The sequence below is a fragment of the Balaenoptera physalus genome (genome assembly GCF_965194825.1).
Source record: "Balaenoptera physalus genome assembly, chromosome: 13".
NCBI lineage: Eukaryota > Metazoa > Chordata > Mammalia > Artiodactyla > Balaenopteridae > Balaenoptera > Balaenoptera physalus.
Window position 1 is genome coordinate 65,564,695 of NC_138892.1, and position 22,632 is coordinate 65,587,326.

The 22,632-nt window shown below is 39.3% G+C and overlaps 2 protein-coding genes across 8 annotated transcripts in view; one reads left to right on the forward strand and one right to left on the reverse strand.

The window, feature by feature from the left end:
* SPMIP11 (sperm microtubule inner protein 11) overlaps positions 1-22,632 on the reverse strand; it is a gene marked incomplete at its 5' end in the record, with an annotated part of 109,276 nt that overhangs the window by 20,405 nt on the left and 66,239 nt on the right. The window contains one exon of one of the 4 annotated variants that reach the window (XM_082421508.1): positions 4,144-4,288. The exons of the other annotated variants lie outside the window; for them this stretch is intronic. Within the exon in view, the coding sequence (XP_082277634.1) occupies positions 4,144-4,288 (145 nt within the window). Of the gene's footprint in view, positions 1-4,143; positions 4,289-22,632 lie in introns of those variants that run through there. 4 annotated transcript variants of the gene reach the window in all.
* The window catches only part of CCNT1 (cyclin T1), a gene marked incomplete at its 5' end in the record, with an annotated part of 36,626 nt that continues 25,372 nt past the window's right edge, over positions 11,379-22,632 (forward strand). For 3 of the 4 annotated variants that reach the window (XR_014252597.1, XM_082421351.1, XM_082421349.1), the window contains 3 exons: positions 11,379-11,539; positions 15,504-15,585; positions 21,906-22,034. Coding sequence is in view for 3 of the 4 variants with exons in the window: in XM_082421351.1 (XP_082277477.1) it covers positions 11,379-11,539; positions 15,504-15,585; positions 21,906-22,034 (372 nt within the window). The remainder of the gene's footprint in view (positions 11,540-15,503; positions 15,586-21,905; positions 22,035-22,632) is intronic. The other variant, XM_082421350.1, reaches the window with a different exon arrangement.

A 22,632-nucleotide genomic window follows, 5' to 3' on the forward strand; every position in this document is an offset into this window, starting at 1 on the left:
GGTCCACAGCTTCTTTATTACCCCTCCCCTTGAGTGTGGGCTAGATTTAGTAATTCTCTTCTAACAAACAGAATAAGGTAGAAGTCACAGTCACTTCTGAGACTGTCATAAAAAGGCATGCGGCTTCCTTCCTCCTTCCACTCTCTCTCACTCTCTCTGATCACCTGCTCTGAGGAAAGTTAGCTGCCAAGTGAGAACACTCAGGCAGCTTATTGGAAGGCCCACGTGGTGAGAAACTGAGGTGTCTTGTCAATAGCCAGGGAGGAACTGAGGCCTCCAGCTATGAGATGACTGCAGCTCCTGCTGACATCCTGTCTGCAACCACAAGAGAAACCCTGAGCCAGAACCAACTAGCTAAACTGCTTCTGGATGCCTGATTCACAGAAACTATAAGGTAATGAATGTTCATTGTTTAAAGCCTCTATGTTTTAGTGTAATTTGTTACACAGCAATAGATAATTAACACAGAAGGTTGGAAGATAAAATTGAGGAAACTCCCAAAGAGTAAATGTTTTAAAACCCAAAGGAAGCATAGAGAAAGATTAATTAAGTTAGAGGATCAGTTCAGGAGGTTTTAGAGCTGACAAATGGAAGTTCCAAACGGAGAGAAGAGAGAAAATAGAGAATAAATTAATAAAGAAATAATAAAGAAAAATTTGTCAGAAATGAAGTGCACAAATTTTCAGATTGAAAAAGCTCAGGGAATGTCTATCACAGTGAATGAAAAAAGATCTACAGCAAATTCCAACATGAAATTTCAGAACACTAGGGAACAAAAAGAAAATCAAAAGCTTCTGGAGAGAAATACATCATACACAAAAGAATCCAACTGGAAGTTAGAGGACAATAAAGGTATAACTTCAAAATTCTCAGAAAATGATTTTCCACCTAGAATTCCATATCTGGAAAAACTGACAATCAAGTGTGAGGGTAGGGCTTCCCTGGTGGCACAGTGGTTAAGAATCCGCCTGCCAATGCAGGGGACACGGGTTTGAGCCCTGGTCCAGGAAGATCCCACATGCTGCGGAGCAACTAAGCCCATGCGCCACAACTACTGAGCCTGCGCTCTAGAGACTGCGTGCCACAACTACTGAAGCCCACGCGCCTGAAGCCCGTGATCTGCAACAAGGGAAGCCACTGCAATGGGAAGCCCGCACACCGCAACTAGGGAAAGCCCACGTGCAGCAACGAAGACCCAACGCAGCCAAAAATAAATAAATAAATAAATTCATTAAAAAAAAATGTGTGAGGGTAGAATAAAATCATTCTTCACTCAAAAATATACCTCTTACACATTCTTAGAAAACTATTCAAGGATATATTCCAGGAAAGGGAGAGAGTAAACCAAGAAAGAAAACATGGGATCCAGGAAATAGGGAATAAAACTTTGGAGAGAGGCAAAAGCAAGTTTCAGGACAAGAGCTATGCGCCAGGAGTAGGAGAAGGCAGAGTATAGGAGTAGGAGAGAGGAAGTTTGGGAAAAAAGGAATTGGTAGATTATTTGTTGTGTTTTGGTAGATTGTTTGTTGTGTTTTGAGTGATTGGAAAAAATATCATTGGGCATTTAATAGAGCTGTTGAAGTAATTTGTGGAAAAAAGTAATAGTAGTTACCTGGAGAACTAAGCAAGTAAAAAAAATGGTGGCAATTCTTAACTCTAGGGATAAACAAAAAACTGAACAAAAAAGGAAAAGTTATTATAGTGACATTATTTGGCTTAGCAGTGAACAATTTTTACATATTTGTAAGACTACAAGACTATAGATTTAAACTTGAACGTTCTATTGCTACATCCCAAATGATCACAAATTTAGTGGCTTAAAAAAACATCCACGGGCTTCCCTGGTGGCGCAGTGGTTAACAATCTGCCTGCCAATGCAGGGGATGTGGGTTCGAGCCCTGGTCCAGGAAGATCCCATATGCCACGAAGCAGCTAAGCCTGTGTGCCACAACTACTGAGCCACAACTACTGAGCCCGCGAGCCACAACTACTGAAGCCCACGTGCCTAGAGCCCGTGCGCTGCAACAAGAGAAGCCACTGCAATGAGAAGCCTGTGCACCGCAACAAAGAATAGCCCCGGCTCGCCGCAACTAGGGAAAGCCCGCGCACAGCAATGAAGTCCCAACGCAGCCAAAAATAGTAAAAAACCCCCCCCCAAAACAAAAAAACAACATCCACTTACTATCTCACAGTTCTGTAAGTCTGGTAGTCTCTGCTTAGTCTAACAAGGCTGAAATCAAGGTGTTGGCTGGGCTGGGGTCTTATGTGGAGGCTCTAGGGAAGAATTCATTTTCAGGTTCATTCAGGTTATTGGCAGAATTCAGGTTTTTGTGGTTATAGGAATGATGCCTTGCTGACTGTCAGCTGGGACACTCTCAGCTCCTAACTGCCACCCACATTGGCATGGAGGCCCCCTGCATCTTCAAAACTGCACATGCTTCCAATCTCTGAATTCCTCTTTTGCTGTTAACTGGAAAAAACCACTCTGCTTTTAAAGGGCTTGTGTGATTAGATTAGGCCCACTCACATAATGTCCTTTTTTCCATGTAAAGTAACAATCACCAGAGTGTTATCCATCATATTCTGAGGTTCCGCCCACATTCAAAGGGGAGGGGATTATATAAGGGCAAGGTTCATTGAGGGTCATTCTTAGAATTTTGCTTACCACAAACCTAAAACGGTGACATAACTATACTGGAAAAACTAGGATGAGAGAGGGGAAGCACACAGTATAGTATAAGAAAGCTAAATTTTCAACTCTCATAACAGGAGGGCAATATATAATAACCCAAAATGGAACAAGGGAAATTTGTGGGTTAGGCCAAGTGTGTTTCTCTGAGAGAGGGTGAAGAACTCCTAATTTGGAGACAACAGCATCCCCGTGGCATAATGCCAGGACCCAGCTGGGTGGGGGCAAGCAGGGGAGGGCTGGTGTAGGGCTATTAAGGGATTCCTAGTGTCCATTAGTGGGATGTGTGAAACAGAGCTGAATACGTGAAACAGAGCTTCTTTGATGGAATTAGAAAGAGAACAGAGAGTGCCCAATGGAGGCCTGTACAAGATCAGTCCTTCTCAATCTTAACGTTGTGCTTTATTTTTTCCCAGTTATCCCCTCCCTTTACCCCAACGCAACTTTTGCTTCGGTACCTGCCCACGCTTAGTTTCCTTCACATGTGTTCTCCGTTCTGCCTGGAATACCTTTTCTCCTTCATTTCTGTGCTTTCAAGCAATTCATCTTTTAAGACCTTAATCTTGTCACATTTCCTGTAAACCCTCCCTTTAGAATTAGTTTAGTCACTCAGTATCACTTATTCATTCACTCACCCTACAAATATATTTATTAAACCTCTATTATGTGAGGTACTGCTAGGTATTGTGGATACACTACAGGTCTGATATATACTCCCTGCCTACTAAAACTCCTTCAGTGGTTCCCTATAAAGTTAAAAGGTTTAGCATGGCTAACAGTATCCTCGGTTATCTGGCCCCTGCCTAGCTTTCAAGGCCTGCTTCTCACCTCCTGTCTATGCTTTATCTGTACCCAAGGACTTGGAGTTCACTTAATAAGGCTCTCTCAATTCTCTGTTCCTTTGTCTGTGCTGTATTCCCTTGTCATCTACTTGGTTAACTCCAGTCATCCTTTAATACTCAGTCCTGGAAGCATTTCCTGTGTGAGGTCTTCTCGAAAGGATCACTCTATTCTCATTTCAAATCCAGTAGCATCAGGTACTTCCTCTTTTGTGGTTCCATAGCATTCCATATTTAATTGAATCATACACCATATTGCAAATTTTTTTGTTTGCATGCTTATCTTCATCTGATGGTCAGATACTTTATGGCAGAGAGAGGTCTAATCCTATCCATCTTTGTAACACCAGTCACCAACATAAAGCCTGACACATAGTTGGTGCTTAATAAATGTTGACTAAATGAGCAAATGAATAAGAATACACTTATTCACTTGAACAAATTGGGTGTCTTAATAAGGATATTAAATGACAGGAGAGGGAATGGATATCTTCCTTGTTCCATAATTTTAACTAGTATAATTGTTAGTCTTGGGGGATAAAACTCTAACCCAAAGTAGGAAAAGTAATGGCTAAGAAGTGGCCCTTCTAACCCTCTATTCTATGTTCCCCTTACTTGTTTCTTCAGTTGTGTCCCTTTTCTTGTTCCGAAAGGAATTTTGATATCCTAATAGATATAAGTTGAAGAAGGCCATCTTGGGTCCTCCCTGTCCTCTTCTGGAATGTTCAGGCGGGAGCACTGGAGTCTGTTTGGTAACCATGGTAATGTCCTGAAGAATTACTATGACTGACACTCCCTTTGTCTAAGGAGGCACAGGATTTATGAGTTCACAGTGGGGCTGGAGTGGCACAGGAAACAAGTGCCAGTTACCCTTTTTCTTGCCCGAGTCTTATTTGCAGAAAGCAGTGAGTAGAAAGAGCACTGACCTGGGCTTAAATCTTAGTTTTGCCATACTCTAGGTGTCTGACTTTGAACTGATTAAGCTTCAGTTTTTTAATTAAAAAAAAGGGCTATGATATCTAGTTCATAGAGTTATGAGAATTAAATGAGATAATGTATGCAAATTTCCTCAGCATAGTGTTCTGCATATAATGGAACCTTAAATATGTATATAATGCATATAATAAATCTGAATATGGTACTTTCAAAGTTATTTCAAGCAGCAGTGTGCTGAGCCAGTTCATACTGACTTTTGAGAGCTACTTGCTAAATTTTCAGGAATTTTGCGAGCTGGTTGTTAACCCATTATTATTATTATTATTATTACAGATAATTTGTCTAAACTTACAATTGAATAAAATATATTTATTAAAAATAAAGGTAGTGGGCTTCCCTGGTGGCGCAGTGGTTGAGAATCTGCCTGCCAATGCAGGGGACACGGGTTCGAGCCCTGGTCTGGGAAGATCCCACATGCCGCGGAGCAACTGGGCCCGTGAGCCACAATTACTGAGCCTGTGCGTCTGGAGCCTGTGCTCTGCAACAAGAGAGGCCGTGACAGTGAGAGGCCCGCGCACCGCGATGAAGAGTGGCCCCCGCTTGCCACAACTAGAGAAAGCCCTTGCACAGAAACGAAGACCCAACACAGCCATAAATAAATAAAAAAAAAAATTAAAAAAAATAAAAAATAAAAAATAAAGGTAGTGAATACTAAAAACTCATCTTTTCCTAATTATTTTATTACATTTTACTATTATCTATGTTCACGAGTTTATTTACATCTTTGTATCCAGATATTCTGTTCTGCTGTTTTCATTATTTTTCCTCTTTGCTTTTCAGTTTGGGAAGTTTCTATTGACATATCTTAAACCTCACTGATTCTTTCCTTCCTCATGTCCAGGGTACTGATAAGCCCATCAGAGGCATTTTTCATTTCTGTTACAGTGTTTTTGATTTCTAGCCTTTCCTTTTGCTTCTTAGAGTTTTCATCTCTCTGCTTACATCACTCATTTATTCTTGCATGTTGTCCACTTTTTCCATTTGAGTCCTTAGCATATTAATCATAGTTTAATTCCTAGTTTTATAATCCCAAAGCTTCTGCCATATATGAGTCTGGTTCTAATGCTTGCTTTGTCTCTTTAGACTGTGTTTTTTGCCTTTTAGCATGCCTTGTAATTTTTTTACAGAAAGTGAGACATGATATATTGGGTAAAAGGAACTGAGGTTCTATGTTTATCTGGCTGGGAGTTAGGCTGTGTTTCCTGTTTGTTATAGCTGTAGGTGTCAGAGGCTAAAATTTCCTCTGATGTCCTTGTCTTTGTCTTCCCTGTTGTCTTTGGGTTTCCCTAGAAACTCCTTTTTAAAAAAAAACAATTGATTTTTTTTTCCACACACACACACACTGTATTTTATTTTTACAAGAGTTAAATAAACTGACACCAAGCATTGTACATGGATGACCACAACAAAAGCAACAATGATTGCAATTACCAAACACAAAACACACTCATGCTATGTCATAATATTGACATTCAGTCCAGTAATCCTCCACTGTAACAGCTCCTTTACTTTGCAGTGAAAATTGATTTGTATATTCTTTGCCTCTGAGTCCTTGTGGGATTTTTTTTTTTTAATTCAAACAGAAAGTCACAAAAATTATAATCATCCTCATCAGTTCACTCAGTCCCATGTTATTAATTTTTTTTTTTAAAAACTGCTGAACTCATAAAAGTGCTAACAAAAGATCAAGATAAAAAAAAATTGATTAATTAATTTTTGGCTGCATTGGGTCTTTGTCGCTGCACGTGGGCTCTCTCTAGTTGCATCAAGTGGAAGCCACTCTTCATTGCGGTGTGCAGGCTTCTCATTGCAGTGGCTTCTCTTGTTGTGGAGCACGGGCTCTAGGTGCGTGGGCTTCAGTAGTTGTGGCACGTGGGCTCAGTAGTTGTGGCATGCAGGCCCTAGAGTGCAGGCTCAGTAGTTGTGGTGCGTGGGCTTAGTTGCTCCACAGCATGTGGGATCTTCCCAGACCAGGGCTCGAACCTGTGTCCCCTGCATTGGCAGGTGGATTCTCAACCACTGCACCACCACGGAAGCCCTAGAAACTCTTTTTTGTTTGTTTGTTTCTCACCATTTTTATTCAACATTGTATGGGTGATTCTACTCAGGGCGATTAGGTAAGAAAGAGAAATAAAAGGATCCAGGCTAGAAGGAAAGAATCAAACCATTTAATTAGTGGTTGCTTAGGGTTGGGGAGTGGGGGTAGGAGGGTGATAGCTAAAGTATAAACTCCTTCTTAAATAGGGTCTGAGTTTATAGTTCTTTCATATGTAGTCACCTGTTATAGGAGCCCAACTGATGTGTTGGTGAAGTGCAGGGGAGGGGAAGTGTTCTATAATTCTATTAGGTCTCAGTCTTTTAGTGAACTTGTGTCCCTGGTCTGTGACCTTCACAGGTGCTTCTTGTCTTTTATTCCCTCTTAGATGAAACAAGACAGCCATAGGAAGCTGGAGTTGGTTATTTTCCTTCTCCCACATTGGTTAGGCTCTGTTAAATAATTCCCCTTGAGGGAAGGTCTTTGTAAAGGAGAACCGAATGCTCTGGTATATTTCAGAATGGCCACTTTTTCCCTCTCCCTGCTGGAAGGATGAAGGGATTTTTCTCCAATCTTCATAGTAAGACCTGTGGGGCTCCTAGAGGTAAAAGTCATGAAAGTGTGGGCAACCCCTTAGGCTGGGCCTCCAGGAGTTTTTAAAAAAATCTTTCAATCTAGTTCAGTCTCCAGCAATTAGTCAATTGCCCTTTAAGTATTCCTGTCAGTTGCTGGTTCCAGTAGTAGTTTTTGCTCCTAGTAAGCCATGATTCAGTGTTCTGCCTGTCCTGACCTTGCCTGTCTCTCTAGTTTTTGTGGTGGAGATTTGCCCTGTCACCTCAATTCTCTGATGGATCTAAGAAGGGTTATTGATTTTCAGTTTGTTCACCTTTTTTGTTGTTGTGAGAACAGGAGTGATAATTTCCAAGCTCTTTACATGTCAGATGGGAAACCAGAAGTCCCTGTCTATTGCATCTGTATGGAGGAAATACTGTGTGATGGTATGTTCATCTCTTCCCAATTTCATGATCAGTGATGTCACATTGGTAGTTTGAAATTGACCATGGTGGGAAAGTTTACACTATAGAAATTGGCAAATACTACAAACAAGGTCTTAACTTATTTGTTTTGTTGATTGTCAAGAAAGTGATCAAGAAAATGTTAATAATGTAGATTAAGTTTAAAAGTATCATATCTGTAGCCATTACGTTGTCAAAATCACAAAAAATTGAAATATTTTTGCAGGATTCAAAAACTATTATCCAATTCAGCAAAGATGTTGCTCAAGTCACTGACAAATAAGTGAAGTTCCAACACAAGTCTCAGTTTCACTTTCATCTTATTAATGCAAATGAAAATGTCAACCAGCAATCAAAGCTATACAGGCATCCCTCATTTTACTTCACTTTGCTTTACTGCCCTTTGCAGATACTATGTGTTTTACAAATTGAAGATTTGTGACAACACTGCATTGAGCAAGTCTACTGGCTCAGACTTTTTTCCAACAGCATTTGCTCACTTTGTGTTTCTGTGTCACATTTTGGTAATTCTCGCAATATTTCTTTTTCATTATTATTATATTTGTTATAGTGATTTGTGGTCAGTGATGCTACTATTGCAAAAAGATTACAACTCACTGAAGGCTCAGATGGTGGTTGGTTAGCATTTTTTAGCAACAAAGTATTTTTTAATTAAGATGGTGGTTAGCATTTTTTAGCAACAAAGTATTTTTTAATTAAGGTATGTATATTGTTTTCTAGACATAATGCTATCGCACACTTAATAGACTACAGTACACCTAACTTATGACTGGGAAACTAAAATATTCGTGTGACTCACTTTATTGCAATATTTGCTTTATTGTGGTGGTCTGGAACCGAACCCACAGTATCTTCAAGGTATGCCTGTATTCATTTGTCAAATGCCATCATAGGTTGGTTCTTGATTCAAGAGTTTGGCAAAAGTCAATGAAAGCATTCTGTGAGAATCAGTTGGCTATGAGAAATTTATGATAAAGAATATTGTATATTTTAGTTTTTGTAAATTGCATGCTATACATCCTTTCTATCAGTAAATTTTACAATAAACTTATGTAAATATACACATCACTGAACATGGAGTTGGGGATAGTTATGTATAGCACACCATCCTTTCATATTTTAGTTTGGAGGCTATATGAATGTTGGGGAGAAATTGTTTTGAAAGTAGTAAATGGTAATGTGTGACATGACTGAAATATGACATTCACAAGCACAAAACAAGAAAGATCAAACCGTGAAATATCATCCTGTACCCAGAATAAGTAGCCTTACAAGTGTGAGTTACAGGGAATGGAGACCTATTTAAAATTTTAAAAAAGGACAGGAAAATTCCTCTGGTCTAAGATTTTGTCAATTGTTCTTTAAGGGCAATGTATCTGAAAGCTAACATTTTAAACAATAAGCACGTATTGAACACCTACCATACGTCAGATGGTGTTCTGTTCAGGATGACCCTTATGATCACACAGTTAGTTAATACAGTAACTGGGAATTTCTAGGACATCACACTAAGCGAAATAATCCAGTCACAGAAAGACAAATACCGTATGATTCCACTTATACGAAATACCTAAAGTAGTCAAACTCAACGAAACAGAACGCAGAATGGGAGTTGTCAGGGCTGGGGGTAGGGGGAAATGGGGAGTATGTTCAATGGGTATAGAGTTTCAGTTTTGCAAAAAGAAAAAGTTGTAGATACCTGTTGCCTAACAATGTGAATATAGTTGACACTACTGAACCGTACACTTAAAAGTGGTTGAGATAGTTTAAAAAAAAAAAAAAAAAAAAAGAACAGCTGGGCTTTGAAACCAGGCCTGAATCAAAAACTCATGTTTAGCAATTATGTAATCACAGCTGCCTACTTTCAAATAATTTCATCTTCGGTCAAAGAATATTTCCTTTCTCTGATTTACACAGGTCCCCCTCTTCTGTATGGCAGGGTAGCAAGCCATTGGCTAGCAGCTGCATTGCCTGAAGCCTGTCAGGTACCAGAACGTTTTCTTGGAAGACTGGTACACAGTCACCATCGCAAATTCAAAATGGAGTCATCAATCCAAGAGATTTAGTGGAGAACCAAACACAGGTCAGAGAACTAGGCAAGAGGGATCTGGGAGAAATAATTTTGGCTGTTTAAAAGACAAAATTCATGATGACATAACTGAGAACGTGCTTTTCTATTAAAAGAAAAAAGTCTGTCATGGAAGAGGTTTGAAATCATAATTTTTTTAATGTTATAACTTGAAGTAAGTATTTTTTCCTGAATTTTTCCAGAGTAAAACAGAGCTACAGCTAATTATAGGCAGTATATGGAAGAGGAGGGCCTGGAGTGGAAGAAAATACTTCTGAGAATGAATTAGAATCAAACTGAGTGGGAGCAGCCACGTCTAGAAATGACAAAACTCAAAATATTTATTATAAAAGACAAAAGATTCTAATATTACCCAAATTTAATCAAGGTGAATTGACTGTTCCAGAAAAGCAAGAGTACAGCTTGCTAGAATGGAAAGAACAATGGAATTAGACTTGATTTTAAAATCTACACTGGTAAGTGGTGTAGTGTAGGACAAACTACTTAATCTTCCCAAGCCTCAGTTTCTCTATTGTAGGTTGTTGTGAGCATTTGTTTGACAAACACTTACTGACTACTAGGGCCAGGACTGACTGGGTAGGTGCTAGGGATACAAAAATGAAGATGGTATTGTTCTTGCCGTCAACTTCAATATAATGTAATAAATATGAGAAAATCTACTGAATGTTTTCTATGTGCCCGGTACTAATATAAATGCTTTTAACTCATTAAATCCTCATTTAATCCTTTTCAGAAACTAAACCGTATGTACTACACCATTTACAAGAGGCACAGAGAAGTTAAGTATCTTGCCTAGGATCAAACAGCCCTCAAACAGCTGGGCTTCATCTTGACAGGTGGCAGGAATTTACAAATCTGTGCATGCGCAGGGTGGGAGTGGAAGCTTTCCACCCGGAAGGAGTTCACCCATTCGCAAAATAGGGATTAAAATATCACTACCTCTTGGGGTTGTGTCAATTAAATGAGATAGTATATTTAAGAGTGAGCATTGTGGTAAGCACTAAATTATTACTATTAATTCCATTTTATTCCTTTAAGTTGGTTCACCGTGGCGAAGGAATGTTTTCAAGGCTTTAGCTACATATTGCAACGCGGCTTTTCAAATGGGTAACTTATACTGCTACCAACAGTGCGAGAGCTTTCCAGTTGCTTTACGTTACGATATACGGTAGGGCTACTCCCTTTGATTACTTTTTTCCGTTTTTGACAGTATCACCCGTTTTCTCTGTCAAGTTCGCGATCTGCCCCGTTTTATACCGTCACCTACGTCACAAGCGAAGTTCTCCGAGGAACCGCCCAGCGGCGCGTGAGCGGACGCCTCATTCCGCGTTGCTCAGGGCGCGAAGGCTGAACCCAGTTCTCGCGGGAAGAGACGTGCTTTTTTTTGAACGAGAACTCCTAACCGCACCTTGCCTCTCAAGGGTCACATGACTGGCGCCTGCGTCCCCGACCCAAGGTTTTTCGTGATCGCCTGCTGCCTGTTAACTCGGCTACAGATTGACCCGAGGTCCGTTCCGGAAGTAGATTCTTTAACTTAGCAACCCGTCTGCGGAAGCGTGTCACAATCTAGCCGTCCTCCCGTAGCGGAAGTTTGTCACGTCGCAGTTGCCTCCGCACAGCGGATGTGTGTCGCCGCTTAGGTGACGCTGGGAAGTGCTTGCAGCCGCCGCCGCTGCCTTTTGGTTGAAGCATTATGGAGGGAGAGAGGAAGAACAACAATAAACGGTGGTATTTTACTCGAGAACAGCTGGAAAATAGCCCATCCCGTCGTTTTGGCCTGGACCCAGATAAAGAACTTTCTTATCGCCAGCAGGCAGCCAATCTGCTCCAGGACATGGGCCAACGTCTTAACGTGTATCCTTGCGGCCTAGGCCTTCGGCCTTGGAGTAGGTCCCGCCCTGTTCGGGCGTCCAGGCTTCAAGGTCTGTCAGACAGAAGGGAAGAGGGTGGGCAGGGACTGGGTGTCTAGTTAGGAGAGCCTACGATGGGGCGAACTGAAGTTAAGCGTTCGCTGGAGGGAAGCGAGGCCGAGTTAATTTCCCGCTCGCTCACCCGTGCCATCAACCTTGCTGGGAACGCGTATCCTTCCCGCTTTGTGTTTTAACTCCTCTTCCTAGTAGTCTGTTTTCGGTGTGTTCTGATCTCCTACTCTGGTGACTTCGAGATTCTGCTTTTCTCCTGTGCCCTAGGGATCTGGTGGAGATTTCGCCGTTGATGGCTGCCTCTTGAACTTTGTGTGTAAGGAGAGTTTTGAGAAATTTCGATACCTGAAGGTCTTATAAAGAGAGTGGTCTAGAATTAATGCCCCAGCTTAGGCTTAAAATCCGTTCCTTCCCCTTACTAGTTGTTTAAGAAACTTGTCGAATTCTTGGTTTTTTTGTCTGTAAAATGGGGGTGATAACTCATGAATTTGATTTCTGTGCCCAACACAATGCTTGGCACTCATGTTAAAGTAGCTACTGTTAAGAGTTTTATAGCATTTCAGAGGATGTCAGTGTAGATTTGTAGGGATGTAGACCTACAGATCTAATGTTCTAAAAAACCTTTTATAAAATACTGGGTTTTAAAGTTACTCAGAGTGCTAATGTATATTCGTTTTCCTCATATTTCAAAGATTTAGTGATTTTTTTTTTCCCTTTAAGTGTTTCTGTTTGTCAGAAAACCTCATTTTGTAGCAGAGAAAGCTATATGAAGTTCTTTCCACTCCGGAAGTGAAAATTTATTCGTGGGTGCCGCTTCCATTTAAATGTGTTGCTGGCTGTATGTTTGTGTCTTAAGGTTGTGCTCACTTAAAAAGAGGTGTCCTCTTTGGTGCCCGTATCCAGTTTGTTTCCTAAGCATCCAGTCAGTACTGAGTTAAACCTTTTTTTTTTTTTTTTTAAATTCTGTTTCAGTGCATCCTAGCACTTTCCTTTTTACATGTGTGTTATTAAGGTTGTTGCCATCGTGGTATTGTCTCATCTCTGTATATCCCACATTGTTTTCTGAGGTCTTTATGATAAGACAGTCAAAAGTTTTTCTTTTCAAGGGAACCCTTGTACACTGTTGGTGGGAGTGTAGCTTGGTGCAGTCACTGTGGAAAACAGTACGGAGGTTTCTCAAAAATCTAAAACTAGAACTGCTGTTTGACCCAGCAATTCCACACCTGGGTATATATCTGAAAAAAACAAAAACACATATTTGAAAATACACATGCACCCCAGTGTTCATAGCAGCATTATTTATAATTGCCAAGATATGGAAGCAACCTGAATGTTCATTGAAAGATGAATGGATAAAGAAGATGTGGTATATATACACAATGGGATACTACTCAGCCATAAAAAAGAATGAAATAATGCCATTTGCAGCAACATGGATGTACCTAGAGATTATCATACTAAGTGAAGTAATCAGAGAAAGACAAATATCATGTGATATCATTTATATGTGGAACCTAAGAAATACAACACACTAGTGAAAACAAAAAGGCATACTCACAGATATAGAGAACAGACTAGTGGTTACCAGTGGGGAGAGAAGGGAGGGGCAAACTACTGGCTGTAAGTTAGGCTATAAGGATTTATTGTACAACAAGGGGACTGTAGCCAGTATTTTGTAATAACTGGAAATGCAGCTCTTTAAAAATTAAAATCAGAAAAAAAGTTTTTCTTTTCAGTGAGTATCAAATAATTCACTGAATGAATATCAAATCATAGTGTTTCTGGTCCCAGGGATCACCTTATGAGTGCCAGAGAGAAGTAGAACTGAAAAGGTAATTGCTGGAGCTTAGAAGGTGAGGAGATAAGTGGAGACATACCTAGGGGGAAGATCAGGGAGGGTGTTGTAAATCATGTGAAGAGATATCCTGTGCAAGTATATCACCTTGGCAGGATTTTCAGTAGGCAAGTAACAGGTTTAGGTCTTGTATAGTTTTGTTCATATTCCTTCTTGATCCACATGCTGAGAAGCTTTGCTTGTTTATTAATTCAGCAACTTTATAGTGAATATGTTACATATAAGACAATGTGTTAAGTGTCAATTGGAGGTTAATTGATGAACAGATTTGCTTTTTAATTCTTAGAGGAAAGTATGATTTTTTTTTTTTTTAAGTTGATGTACAACGTTGTGTTAGTTTCTGGTTTACAGCAAAGTGATTCAGTTATACATATATATACATAGTCTTTGTTTTTTTTTTTTTGCCACACCACACGGCTTGTGGGCTCTTAGTTCCCCGACCAGTGATTGAACCCAGGCCCACGGCAGTGAAAGTGCTGAGTCCTAACCACTGGGCCACCAGGGAATTCCCTACATATTCTTTTTCATATTTTTTTCCATTATGGTTTATTACAGGATATTGAATATAGTTCCCTGTGCTATACAGTAGGACCTTGTTGTTTATTATATATATAGTCATTTGTATCTGCTAATCCCAAACTCCTAATTTATCCCTTTTCCCCCTTTGGTAACCATAAGTTTGTTTTTTATGTCTGTGAGTTTGTTTCTGTTTCATAAATGAGTTCATTTGTGTCATATTTTAGATTCCACATTTAAGTGATATCATATGGTATTTGTCGTTCTCTTTCTGACTGACTTAGTATGATAATCTCTGGGTCCATCCATGTTGCTGCAAATGGCATTATTTCATTCTTTTTTATGGCTGAGTAGTATTCCATTCTGTATATATACACTACATCTTCTTTATCCATTCATCTGTTGATGGAAATTTAGGTTGTTTCCATGCCTTGGCTATTGTAAATAGTGCTGCTATGAACGTTGGGGTGCATGCACCTTTTCTTTCTTTTTTTTTTTTTAATTTATTTATTTTATTTATTTATTTTTGGCTGTGTTGGGTCTTTGTTGCTGCGTGCGGGCTTTCTCTTGTTGCGGCGAGTGGGGGCTGTTCTTCGTTGAGGTGCGCAGGCTTCTCGTTGTGGTGGCTCCTCTTGTTGTGGAGCACGGGCTCTAGGTGAGCGGGCTTCAGTAGTTGTGGCATGCAGGTTCAGTAGTTGTGGCTCACGGGCTCTAGAGCACAGGATCAGTAGTTGTGGCACATGGGCTTTGTTGCTCCACGGCATGTGGGATCTTCCTGGACCAGGGCTCGAACCTGTGTCCCCCACATTAGCAGGTGGATTCTTAACCACTGCGCCACCAGGGAAACCCTGCATGTACCTTTTTAAATTATAGTTTTCTCTGAATATATGCCCAGGAGTGGGTTTGCTAGATCATATGGCAACTCTATGTTTAGGTTTTTTTTTTTTTAATTAATTAATTAATTTTTGGCTGCATTGGGTCTTTGTTGCTGCGCACAGGCTTTCTCTAGTTGCAGCAAGTGGGGGCTACTCTTTGTTGCAGTGTGTGTGCTTCTTATTGCGGTGGCTTCTTTTGTTGCGGAGCATGGGCTCTAGGCACACGGGCTTCAGTAGTTGTGGTGCGCGGGCTCAGTAGCTGTGTCTCATGGGCTCTAGAGCGCGGGCTCAGTAGTTGTGGCACACGGGCTTAGTTGCTCCGTGGCATGTGGGAATCTTCCCGGACCAGGGCTCGAACCCGTGTCCTCTGCATTGGGAGGCGGATTCTTAACCACTACTCCACCAGGGAAGTCCCTGTTTTTAGTTTTTTAAGGAACTCCATACTGTTTTTCACAGCGGCTGCATCAATTTTCATTTCCACTAACAGTGTAGGAGGTGTCCCTTTCTCCACACCCCTGAGAGGTAAGTATGATTTTCATTTAGGGGCATCCACTGTGCTTGGCTGCATGGTCCTTTTGGGAGGATATAGAGGTTGTAGTTTTGGTAATTGTACTGCCTGTCGTTTTGGGGCCTTAACTTGAACATTTTAGCTCACAATTGACCATCAACACTGCTATAGTGTACATGCATCGATTCTACATGATTCAGTCCTTTACACAGTTCCATCGAAATGTAAGTATAATTTTTTTATATGGTGTAATCCTTTTGTGATTAATCTCAACTTCATATTTCTTTTGTGGTTGATCTTTGCTGCTGAACTGGGATTTGAAGTTTAGAGTTTATGATTGATCACTTTCATTATGTGTCACACTGCTGTTCTGAATCCAGCCTTCCAGTTTTCCTGTGAAGTGTCTAGCTAGTTGTTTAGCTTTAGTGCATCCTTAGAGTAGGTGGATTCTCTAATAAAATAGATTATTGAACATTTAAACTTAACGTTTTTGGATTGGGAGAGTAACATTAAAGGGGAGTAGCATTACACTTAATTTAAGTGTAATTTTTGAAATTGTTAATAATAATATGGGCACCAGAAAACAAGTGAGTGTTAAGTCATTTACATTTTCTAAAAACCTTTGATAAAATTCCCATCAATGACCGGTTGGAAGGGGAAGGTACATTATGTGATGACTCGGGGATGACTTTTAAGACAGAAAAAAGAAAATAATAGTAATAAAGGGATTTTTTTTTTCTGGACAGAATTGTAAATAGTGCTATTTTCAGTTTTGCTACCTGAAATGGTACTATTTAACATTATTGTAAATGACTTGGAAGCGAGTGCATAGTGATATCCCGGTTGCAGGTAAGCTTATATTTGTTTAATAAAATCACAAGGTAATAGGGCTAAACTTGAACACTTCATATGGATTTGTGAGTCAAATATTTCATTATTTTTTTAAGAAAAGGTTACGTTTTGAGGAAAGGTGTTTCAGACTTTTCCTTAAGATGATAGTTTTTTTTTTTTTTTAATAAATTTATTTATTTTTGGCTGCATTGGGTCTTCATTGCTGCGCTCAGGCTTTCTCTAGTTGTGGCGAGCGGGGGCTACTCTTCATTACGGTGTGCGGGCTTCTCGTTGCGATGGCTTCTCTTGTTGTGGAGCACGGGCTCTAGGTGCCTGGGCTTCAGTAGTTGTGGCACGTGGGCTCAGTAGTTGTGGCTCGTGGGCTCTAGAGCACAGGCTCAGTAGTTGTGGTGCACGGGCTTAGTTGTTCCGCAGCATGTGGGATCTTCCCGGACCAGGGCTCAAACCCATGTCCCCTGCATTGGCAGGCAGATTCTTAACCACTGTGCCACCAGGGAAGTCCCAGGATGATACGTTTTGAATTTTTATGTCATAGGAAGAGAAACTGGAAAGTTAGATATTGTTCTTGTAAGATATTGGTGGACTCAGTATTGGGAGTAATTGCACAGGAAATCTTTAGAGTGTGGATTAACTATTCCCAATTTTTGCTGATTATTCAATCAATTGGGCTGTCTCCTACCCTTAACCTCCCTACCTCCTCTGATTGCAAGGAACACACTCTTAATAAGAGAGAGAGAAGCATTTAATGAGGCTGTCTGATAGCTCTAGAATAGAAAGTAGTGGATAAAGAACGGAATTTGAAGAGGAAGTCCATAGTTGTCTTGCCCATTATGAAAGTTTTCTACATTTCTTTTATTATGGTAAAGGTTTGAAATACAGGGTGAACTACATCTCAAGTCAGTTTGTCCACTCTATGCATATGTATGTGTGTGTGTGTATGTATATTTTCCCTACTTTTACCTTTTAAATTATATCTTGTTTTATTTTCTATGCATTTATCTTAGCAGGGACAGAGACTCACTTTTCTGTGTATCCTCTAAAGCACTTTCAGTAAACTTGTTGAATGAATGAATGATCTGGTAATTATCCAATATAAAGAGATTCTTCTGGAGTTTATGACCTTTTCCAAAATCCAGTGGTTCTTTTAATTTGAGGTTATTGGTCCTCTTTAGAGAATTGATTTTAGGCACATTCTGGAATTAACAGATGAAAAATATCACTCCTTTAGTATGTTAATTCTAAGAGTTTAGCTGTGATGAATCCAAATTCAAATTTGAGGGGACTTACTACATTTCAATGCCACAACAATGTATTATGTAGTGTGAAGTGCTCATACATTTTTCTTGTTATTTTTTCTTATTACAAAGGTAGTAAGTGCTCATGGTAAAAATTAAAACAATACAGAAATGCGTAAGGCAGAAAGTGAAAGCTCTTCTGTAATCCCATCCTCCAGAAGTAACCTTTGATAAACGTTTTGGTAATAGTGTCTCAGACATTTTTCTGTGCATATAGTACCAGCATTTATGTATTTCTATAAAATCACTTCTTACTGTACCACTCTTACACAATTGCCTTTATTACTTAACAGTATGTATGTATTGGACATTTTCTTATTGGTTTCTCATTTTAAGTGGCCACATAGTATTTATTTGAGTAGTTGCTATAATTTATTTTACCAGCTCTCTATTGGCGGATATTTGGGTTGTTTATAGCTTATTGTATTATAAATAATTTTACATAAGATAGTCTGGTACATATATCATGCACTTACATGACTATTTTATAAATTCCTAGAGGTGGAATTGCTGTGTCCAAGGGTATGCATTTAAAAGACTTTTTTGTGTCAGTTTGCTCTCCTGAAAGATTATATCACCATACATCATTTCTAGCACTGTGGGGGAGGGTTCTTTCCTCTGCATCCTCACTAACAACAAATACACATTACTTCAAGAAATATTAAGTTCTAACTACTTGTCAAGCACTGGGGATAGAGTGGTGAGCAAGATAGTGGAAGTCCTAAGTTATTTTCTTAATTTACATTTCTTCAGTTAGTGAAGTTGAACTTCTTATGCCTATTGGTCATTGTTCTTCTTGTGAAATTGAAGAATTGGACTTAAAAATAGTCTGTTGTTTCTTTTTGCCCATTTTATTTTTTTTGATTTTCTCATTTATATGAGCTCTTTATATATCAGAGCCGTATGTCATGTGCTGTGAATACTATTCTCGTTTTGTTGTAACTCTTCGTTTATAGTGTTTTGAAGCCTAGAGTTCTTGCCTTTTTTAAAAAAATTTAAAATTTTTGTTGAGGTATAACGTAAAGTAAAGCACAAAAGTCTGAGGTGTGCAGCATGATTACTTTTTGCATTGTATATACATAACCACCACTCAGAACAAGATACAGTATATTTCCAATACCTTGGAAGGTAGAGAAGTTGTCTTTTGATTGAAATAAATTTTATTTCTTTAGCGGACATGATTAAATGACTGGTTTATTTTCACTTAAATCCTGGCATTGCAGTTACTCTCTTTTTGAGAAGAAATTCAACCTCATTAATTGAATTTCTGTATGTACTGTCTAAAAAGTTTTCAAGTGGGGGAATGTAAAAGTAGTGGTGAGCAACTTGGTGTGTGTGTATTTATTCTGTATTTTATAATATTTGATATACAGGTGTTGTCTTTTTTTTTTTTTTTTTTTTTTTATAAATTTATTTATTTATTTTTATTTATTTATGGCTGTGTTGGGTCTTCGTTTCTGTGCGAGGGCTTTCTCTAGTTGTGGCAAGCGGGGGCCACTCTTCATCGCGGTGCACGGGCCTCTCACTGTCGCGGCCTCTCTTGTTGCGGAGCACAGGCTCCAGACGCGCAGGCTCAGTAATTGTGGCTCACCGGCCCAGTTGCTCCACGGCATGTGGGATCTTCCCAGACCAGGGCTCGAACCCGTGTCCCCTGCATTGGCAGGCAGATTCTCAACCACTGCGCCACCAGGGAAGCCCCAGGTGTTGTCTTTTAATAGCTGACAAATTTGGGTGTATATTACTCTCATTAGCTGACTCTTAAAAGGTCAAGTTTAGTGGTTAAGAGGATGGGCTCTGGAGTCAGACTTGTCTGGATGTGGATCCTTGCTGCACTGCCTACCAGCTATATGCCTTTGAGCAAGTTACCATACACCTCAGTTTTCTCATCTCTTTGGGGTCAATAGTAGTGCCTACCTCATAGAGTAGTTAATAGGATATAGATGAATTAATTTACAAAGTGTCTGCATATAGCAAACAAATCAGTATTAGCTAGCATTATTATTGTTCTTTTAAAATGGAGAAAATCTTATACTCTTACCTGGAATTCCTCTTGGAAACTGCCTTTGATGGGAAAATAGTTTGATAAGCTAGCTTGGTATATGATTCCATGAGGAGCAGTGAGTATTTATATGGTTGATTGGACAAAAAGGAGGTTGAAATTTATCTCTTGTGGTCTTTCACTTAACTGAGATATTATCTTGCCTTGTAAGCCATTGTTTGTATATCATACTTTAGTTAGATTCTTTCAAATATATTTTTAGCCTCTTGAAAGCAAAGTTGTAGGCTTAAAATCTTAAGTGTTGTCTCTGAGTTGTCCTTTTCCTTTTCCCCTGTGTCCAATCAGTTATAAAGTCCCGTTAATTTTTATAGTGGTACTATTTTTTCTCCCCCTATAAATATATATTGTCATCATAAAATTAAAAGAGGACAGGGACTTCCCTGGTGGTGCAGTGGTTAAGAATCCGCCTGCCAATGCAGGGGACATGGGTTCGATCCCTGGCCTGGAAGATACCACATTGCCATGGAGCAACTAAGCCTGTGCGCCACAACTAGTGAGCCTGCGCTCTAAAGCCCACGAGCCACAACTACTAGCCCGTGCGCCACGACTACTGAGCCCCCGCACCACAACTACTGAAGCCCGTGCGCCTAGAGCCGGTGCTCCACAACAAGAGAAGCCACCACAATGAGAAGCCTGTGCACCGCAACGAAGAGTAGCCCCTGCTCGCCACAACTAGAGAAAAAAGCCCATGTGCAGCCACAAAGACCCAATGCAGCCAATAAATAAATAAATAAATAAAAGAGGACAGATTAAAGGAGAAAGTAATGATTTCCCTATAACTTGGTGTTCAGAGATAATCCTGTTAACGTTTTGGCGTATATTCCATTAGAATTTTTTTCTCTGTATGCAAATACATATATGTATATTTACTGAAAACCTATTCGTTTTCCAAGGTGAAAACTGGGTTTCTTTTTTACTTTATTTCTACTGCTAGTGCCTACTCTAAACTGTATTTCCTAATGCCTGTATTATCATTATTGTTGTTTTAATATTTATTTGTTTATTTTATTTATTTATTTGGTTGTGCCGGGTCTTAGTTGTGGCAGGCAGCCTCCTTAGTTGGGGCATCCATGTGGGATCTAGTTCCCCGACCAGGGATCGAACCTGGGCCCATTGCATTGGGAGCGTGGAGTCTTAACTACTTTGTTTATCCTAAGGTCTAGTACAATATATGTAGCAAGCTCCATATGTAACTGCAACAAATATGAAGGAAGAGAATTGTTATTCTGAATTGAATTTGTGGAGAAAAATCTGTTCTAGCAAAGTATAACAGATAACTGCAGGGATACAAATAAGTGTTAGAATGCATGTCAGTTCTACTCAGTAAACAGATATTTCACTTTTATAAAATTATTTATTGCTTTCTTTAACTCCTGGTGAATTGTAGTTCATGCCATTGCCATCTTTGATTCATTGAAATATTCTTGTTAAGATTCTAGAGATGTTGTGCTTCCTGAGGTTTCCCAGATCACCAGGCTATGTTTATGTCCTGTTGCTCTAATTTCTTGTTTAGTGTCTGAGTTTTCTGTCTGCTTGTGGATTGGCTTGACTTTTTTATTTTGGCCGTGCTTCGAGGCTTACAGTATCTTAGTTCCCCAACCAGGGATGGAACCCTGGTCCTGGCAGTGAGAGTGCCAAGTCCTAACCACTGGACTGCCAGGGAATTCCCTGGCTTGACTTTTTTTTCCCCCTCTAAGTACCTTCTACTTATAACCTGTTGAATATAATACTATACTTTGAATTCTTTTTTAAAGATTTGTGCTCCTCTCCATATGTAAGTATAATTGAGATAATTCGCATACAATAAAATTCCTCCTTTGGGTGTACAATTCACTGGTTCTTAGTATATTCAGAGTTGGGCAACCATCACCATGATCTAATTTCAGAGCATTTACATCACCCCAGAAAGAAACCCCTCATGCTTTAGCAGTCACTCCCATTCCTCTCTTCTCCCAGCCCCTGGCAACCACTCATCTACTTCTGTCTCCATGGATTTGCTGATTCTGGACATTTCAGTTTACTCCTTTAAAAAAAAGTATATAGAGTGCTTTGATAAAACTTAATCTCATTTTAAATAGAAAGCTGTCTATTTACATCTAGTGGTTTCTTGAATAGGTAGCTTTTAATGAGAGTTTGTTGAAGGATTGGTTTTCAGAAGTGGATGTGGTTAATGGATAGGAGAGGAGAAGATATTTAAGTAGAGGAGGAGAAAGCATAAACAAGAGGTGACGAAGTTGAGGTAAGCAAAGAAGTTGGTTTAAGACTTAGTTCTTTTTTAGATCTACCTTACTCTAGAAATAAGCAAATAATAAATGTGATTTATTTTCTCTTCATCCAGTCTGTGGCTCCAGCAGCCTTATTTTTAGCAGCCAAAGTAGAGGAGCAGCCCAAAAAATTGGAACACGTCATCAAGGTAGCACATGCTTGTCTCCATCCACAGGAATCACTTCCTGATACTAGGAGTGAGGTAGGGGATTAATTACACACATCTGTTTTTCTTAATTTATTTTGATCATAACTTAGTTTTTTAACTTTGATTTACTGAAGTCTGAATTGGGGCTGTTAAAGGAACTTTTAGTGTTTGTTTTTTCCTTAACAAAAACATCACAGAAATTTTATGGCAAAAGTTAATTGTATTCATTCTGGTAAAATTGGAAAATGCAGAAAAAGAAGAAAATATATTATCTAGATGTAATTTGTACCACAGATATATAAATGAACCAGTATTTCCAGCTTCTTTTCTATGAGTAGCTACACATGTATATATTTTATACCTGCTTTTTTCACTTACTGTATGCCAAATATTTTCCCATCAATTCTCCGCTTCCTTTAAATATTGATATAGTATTTCGTCATATACATACATATATTTTAACCATTTTCTCTTAAGATAATTTCCAGCTTTTAACCACTATAATATCACTATGAAGAAAATTCTTTTAGATTTTTTGTTAATGAATTTTTTTTAAGTGAATCTTGTCACTGGTGCGTGTGTGCTTAACTTTTTAAGAAATTACAAGTATGCTCATTATAAAAGAACCCAAACACTAAAGAATCATTTAAAG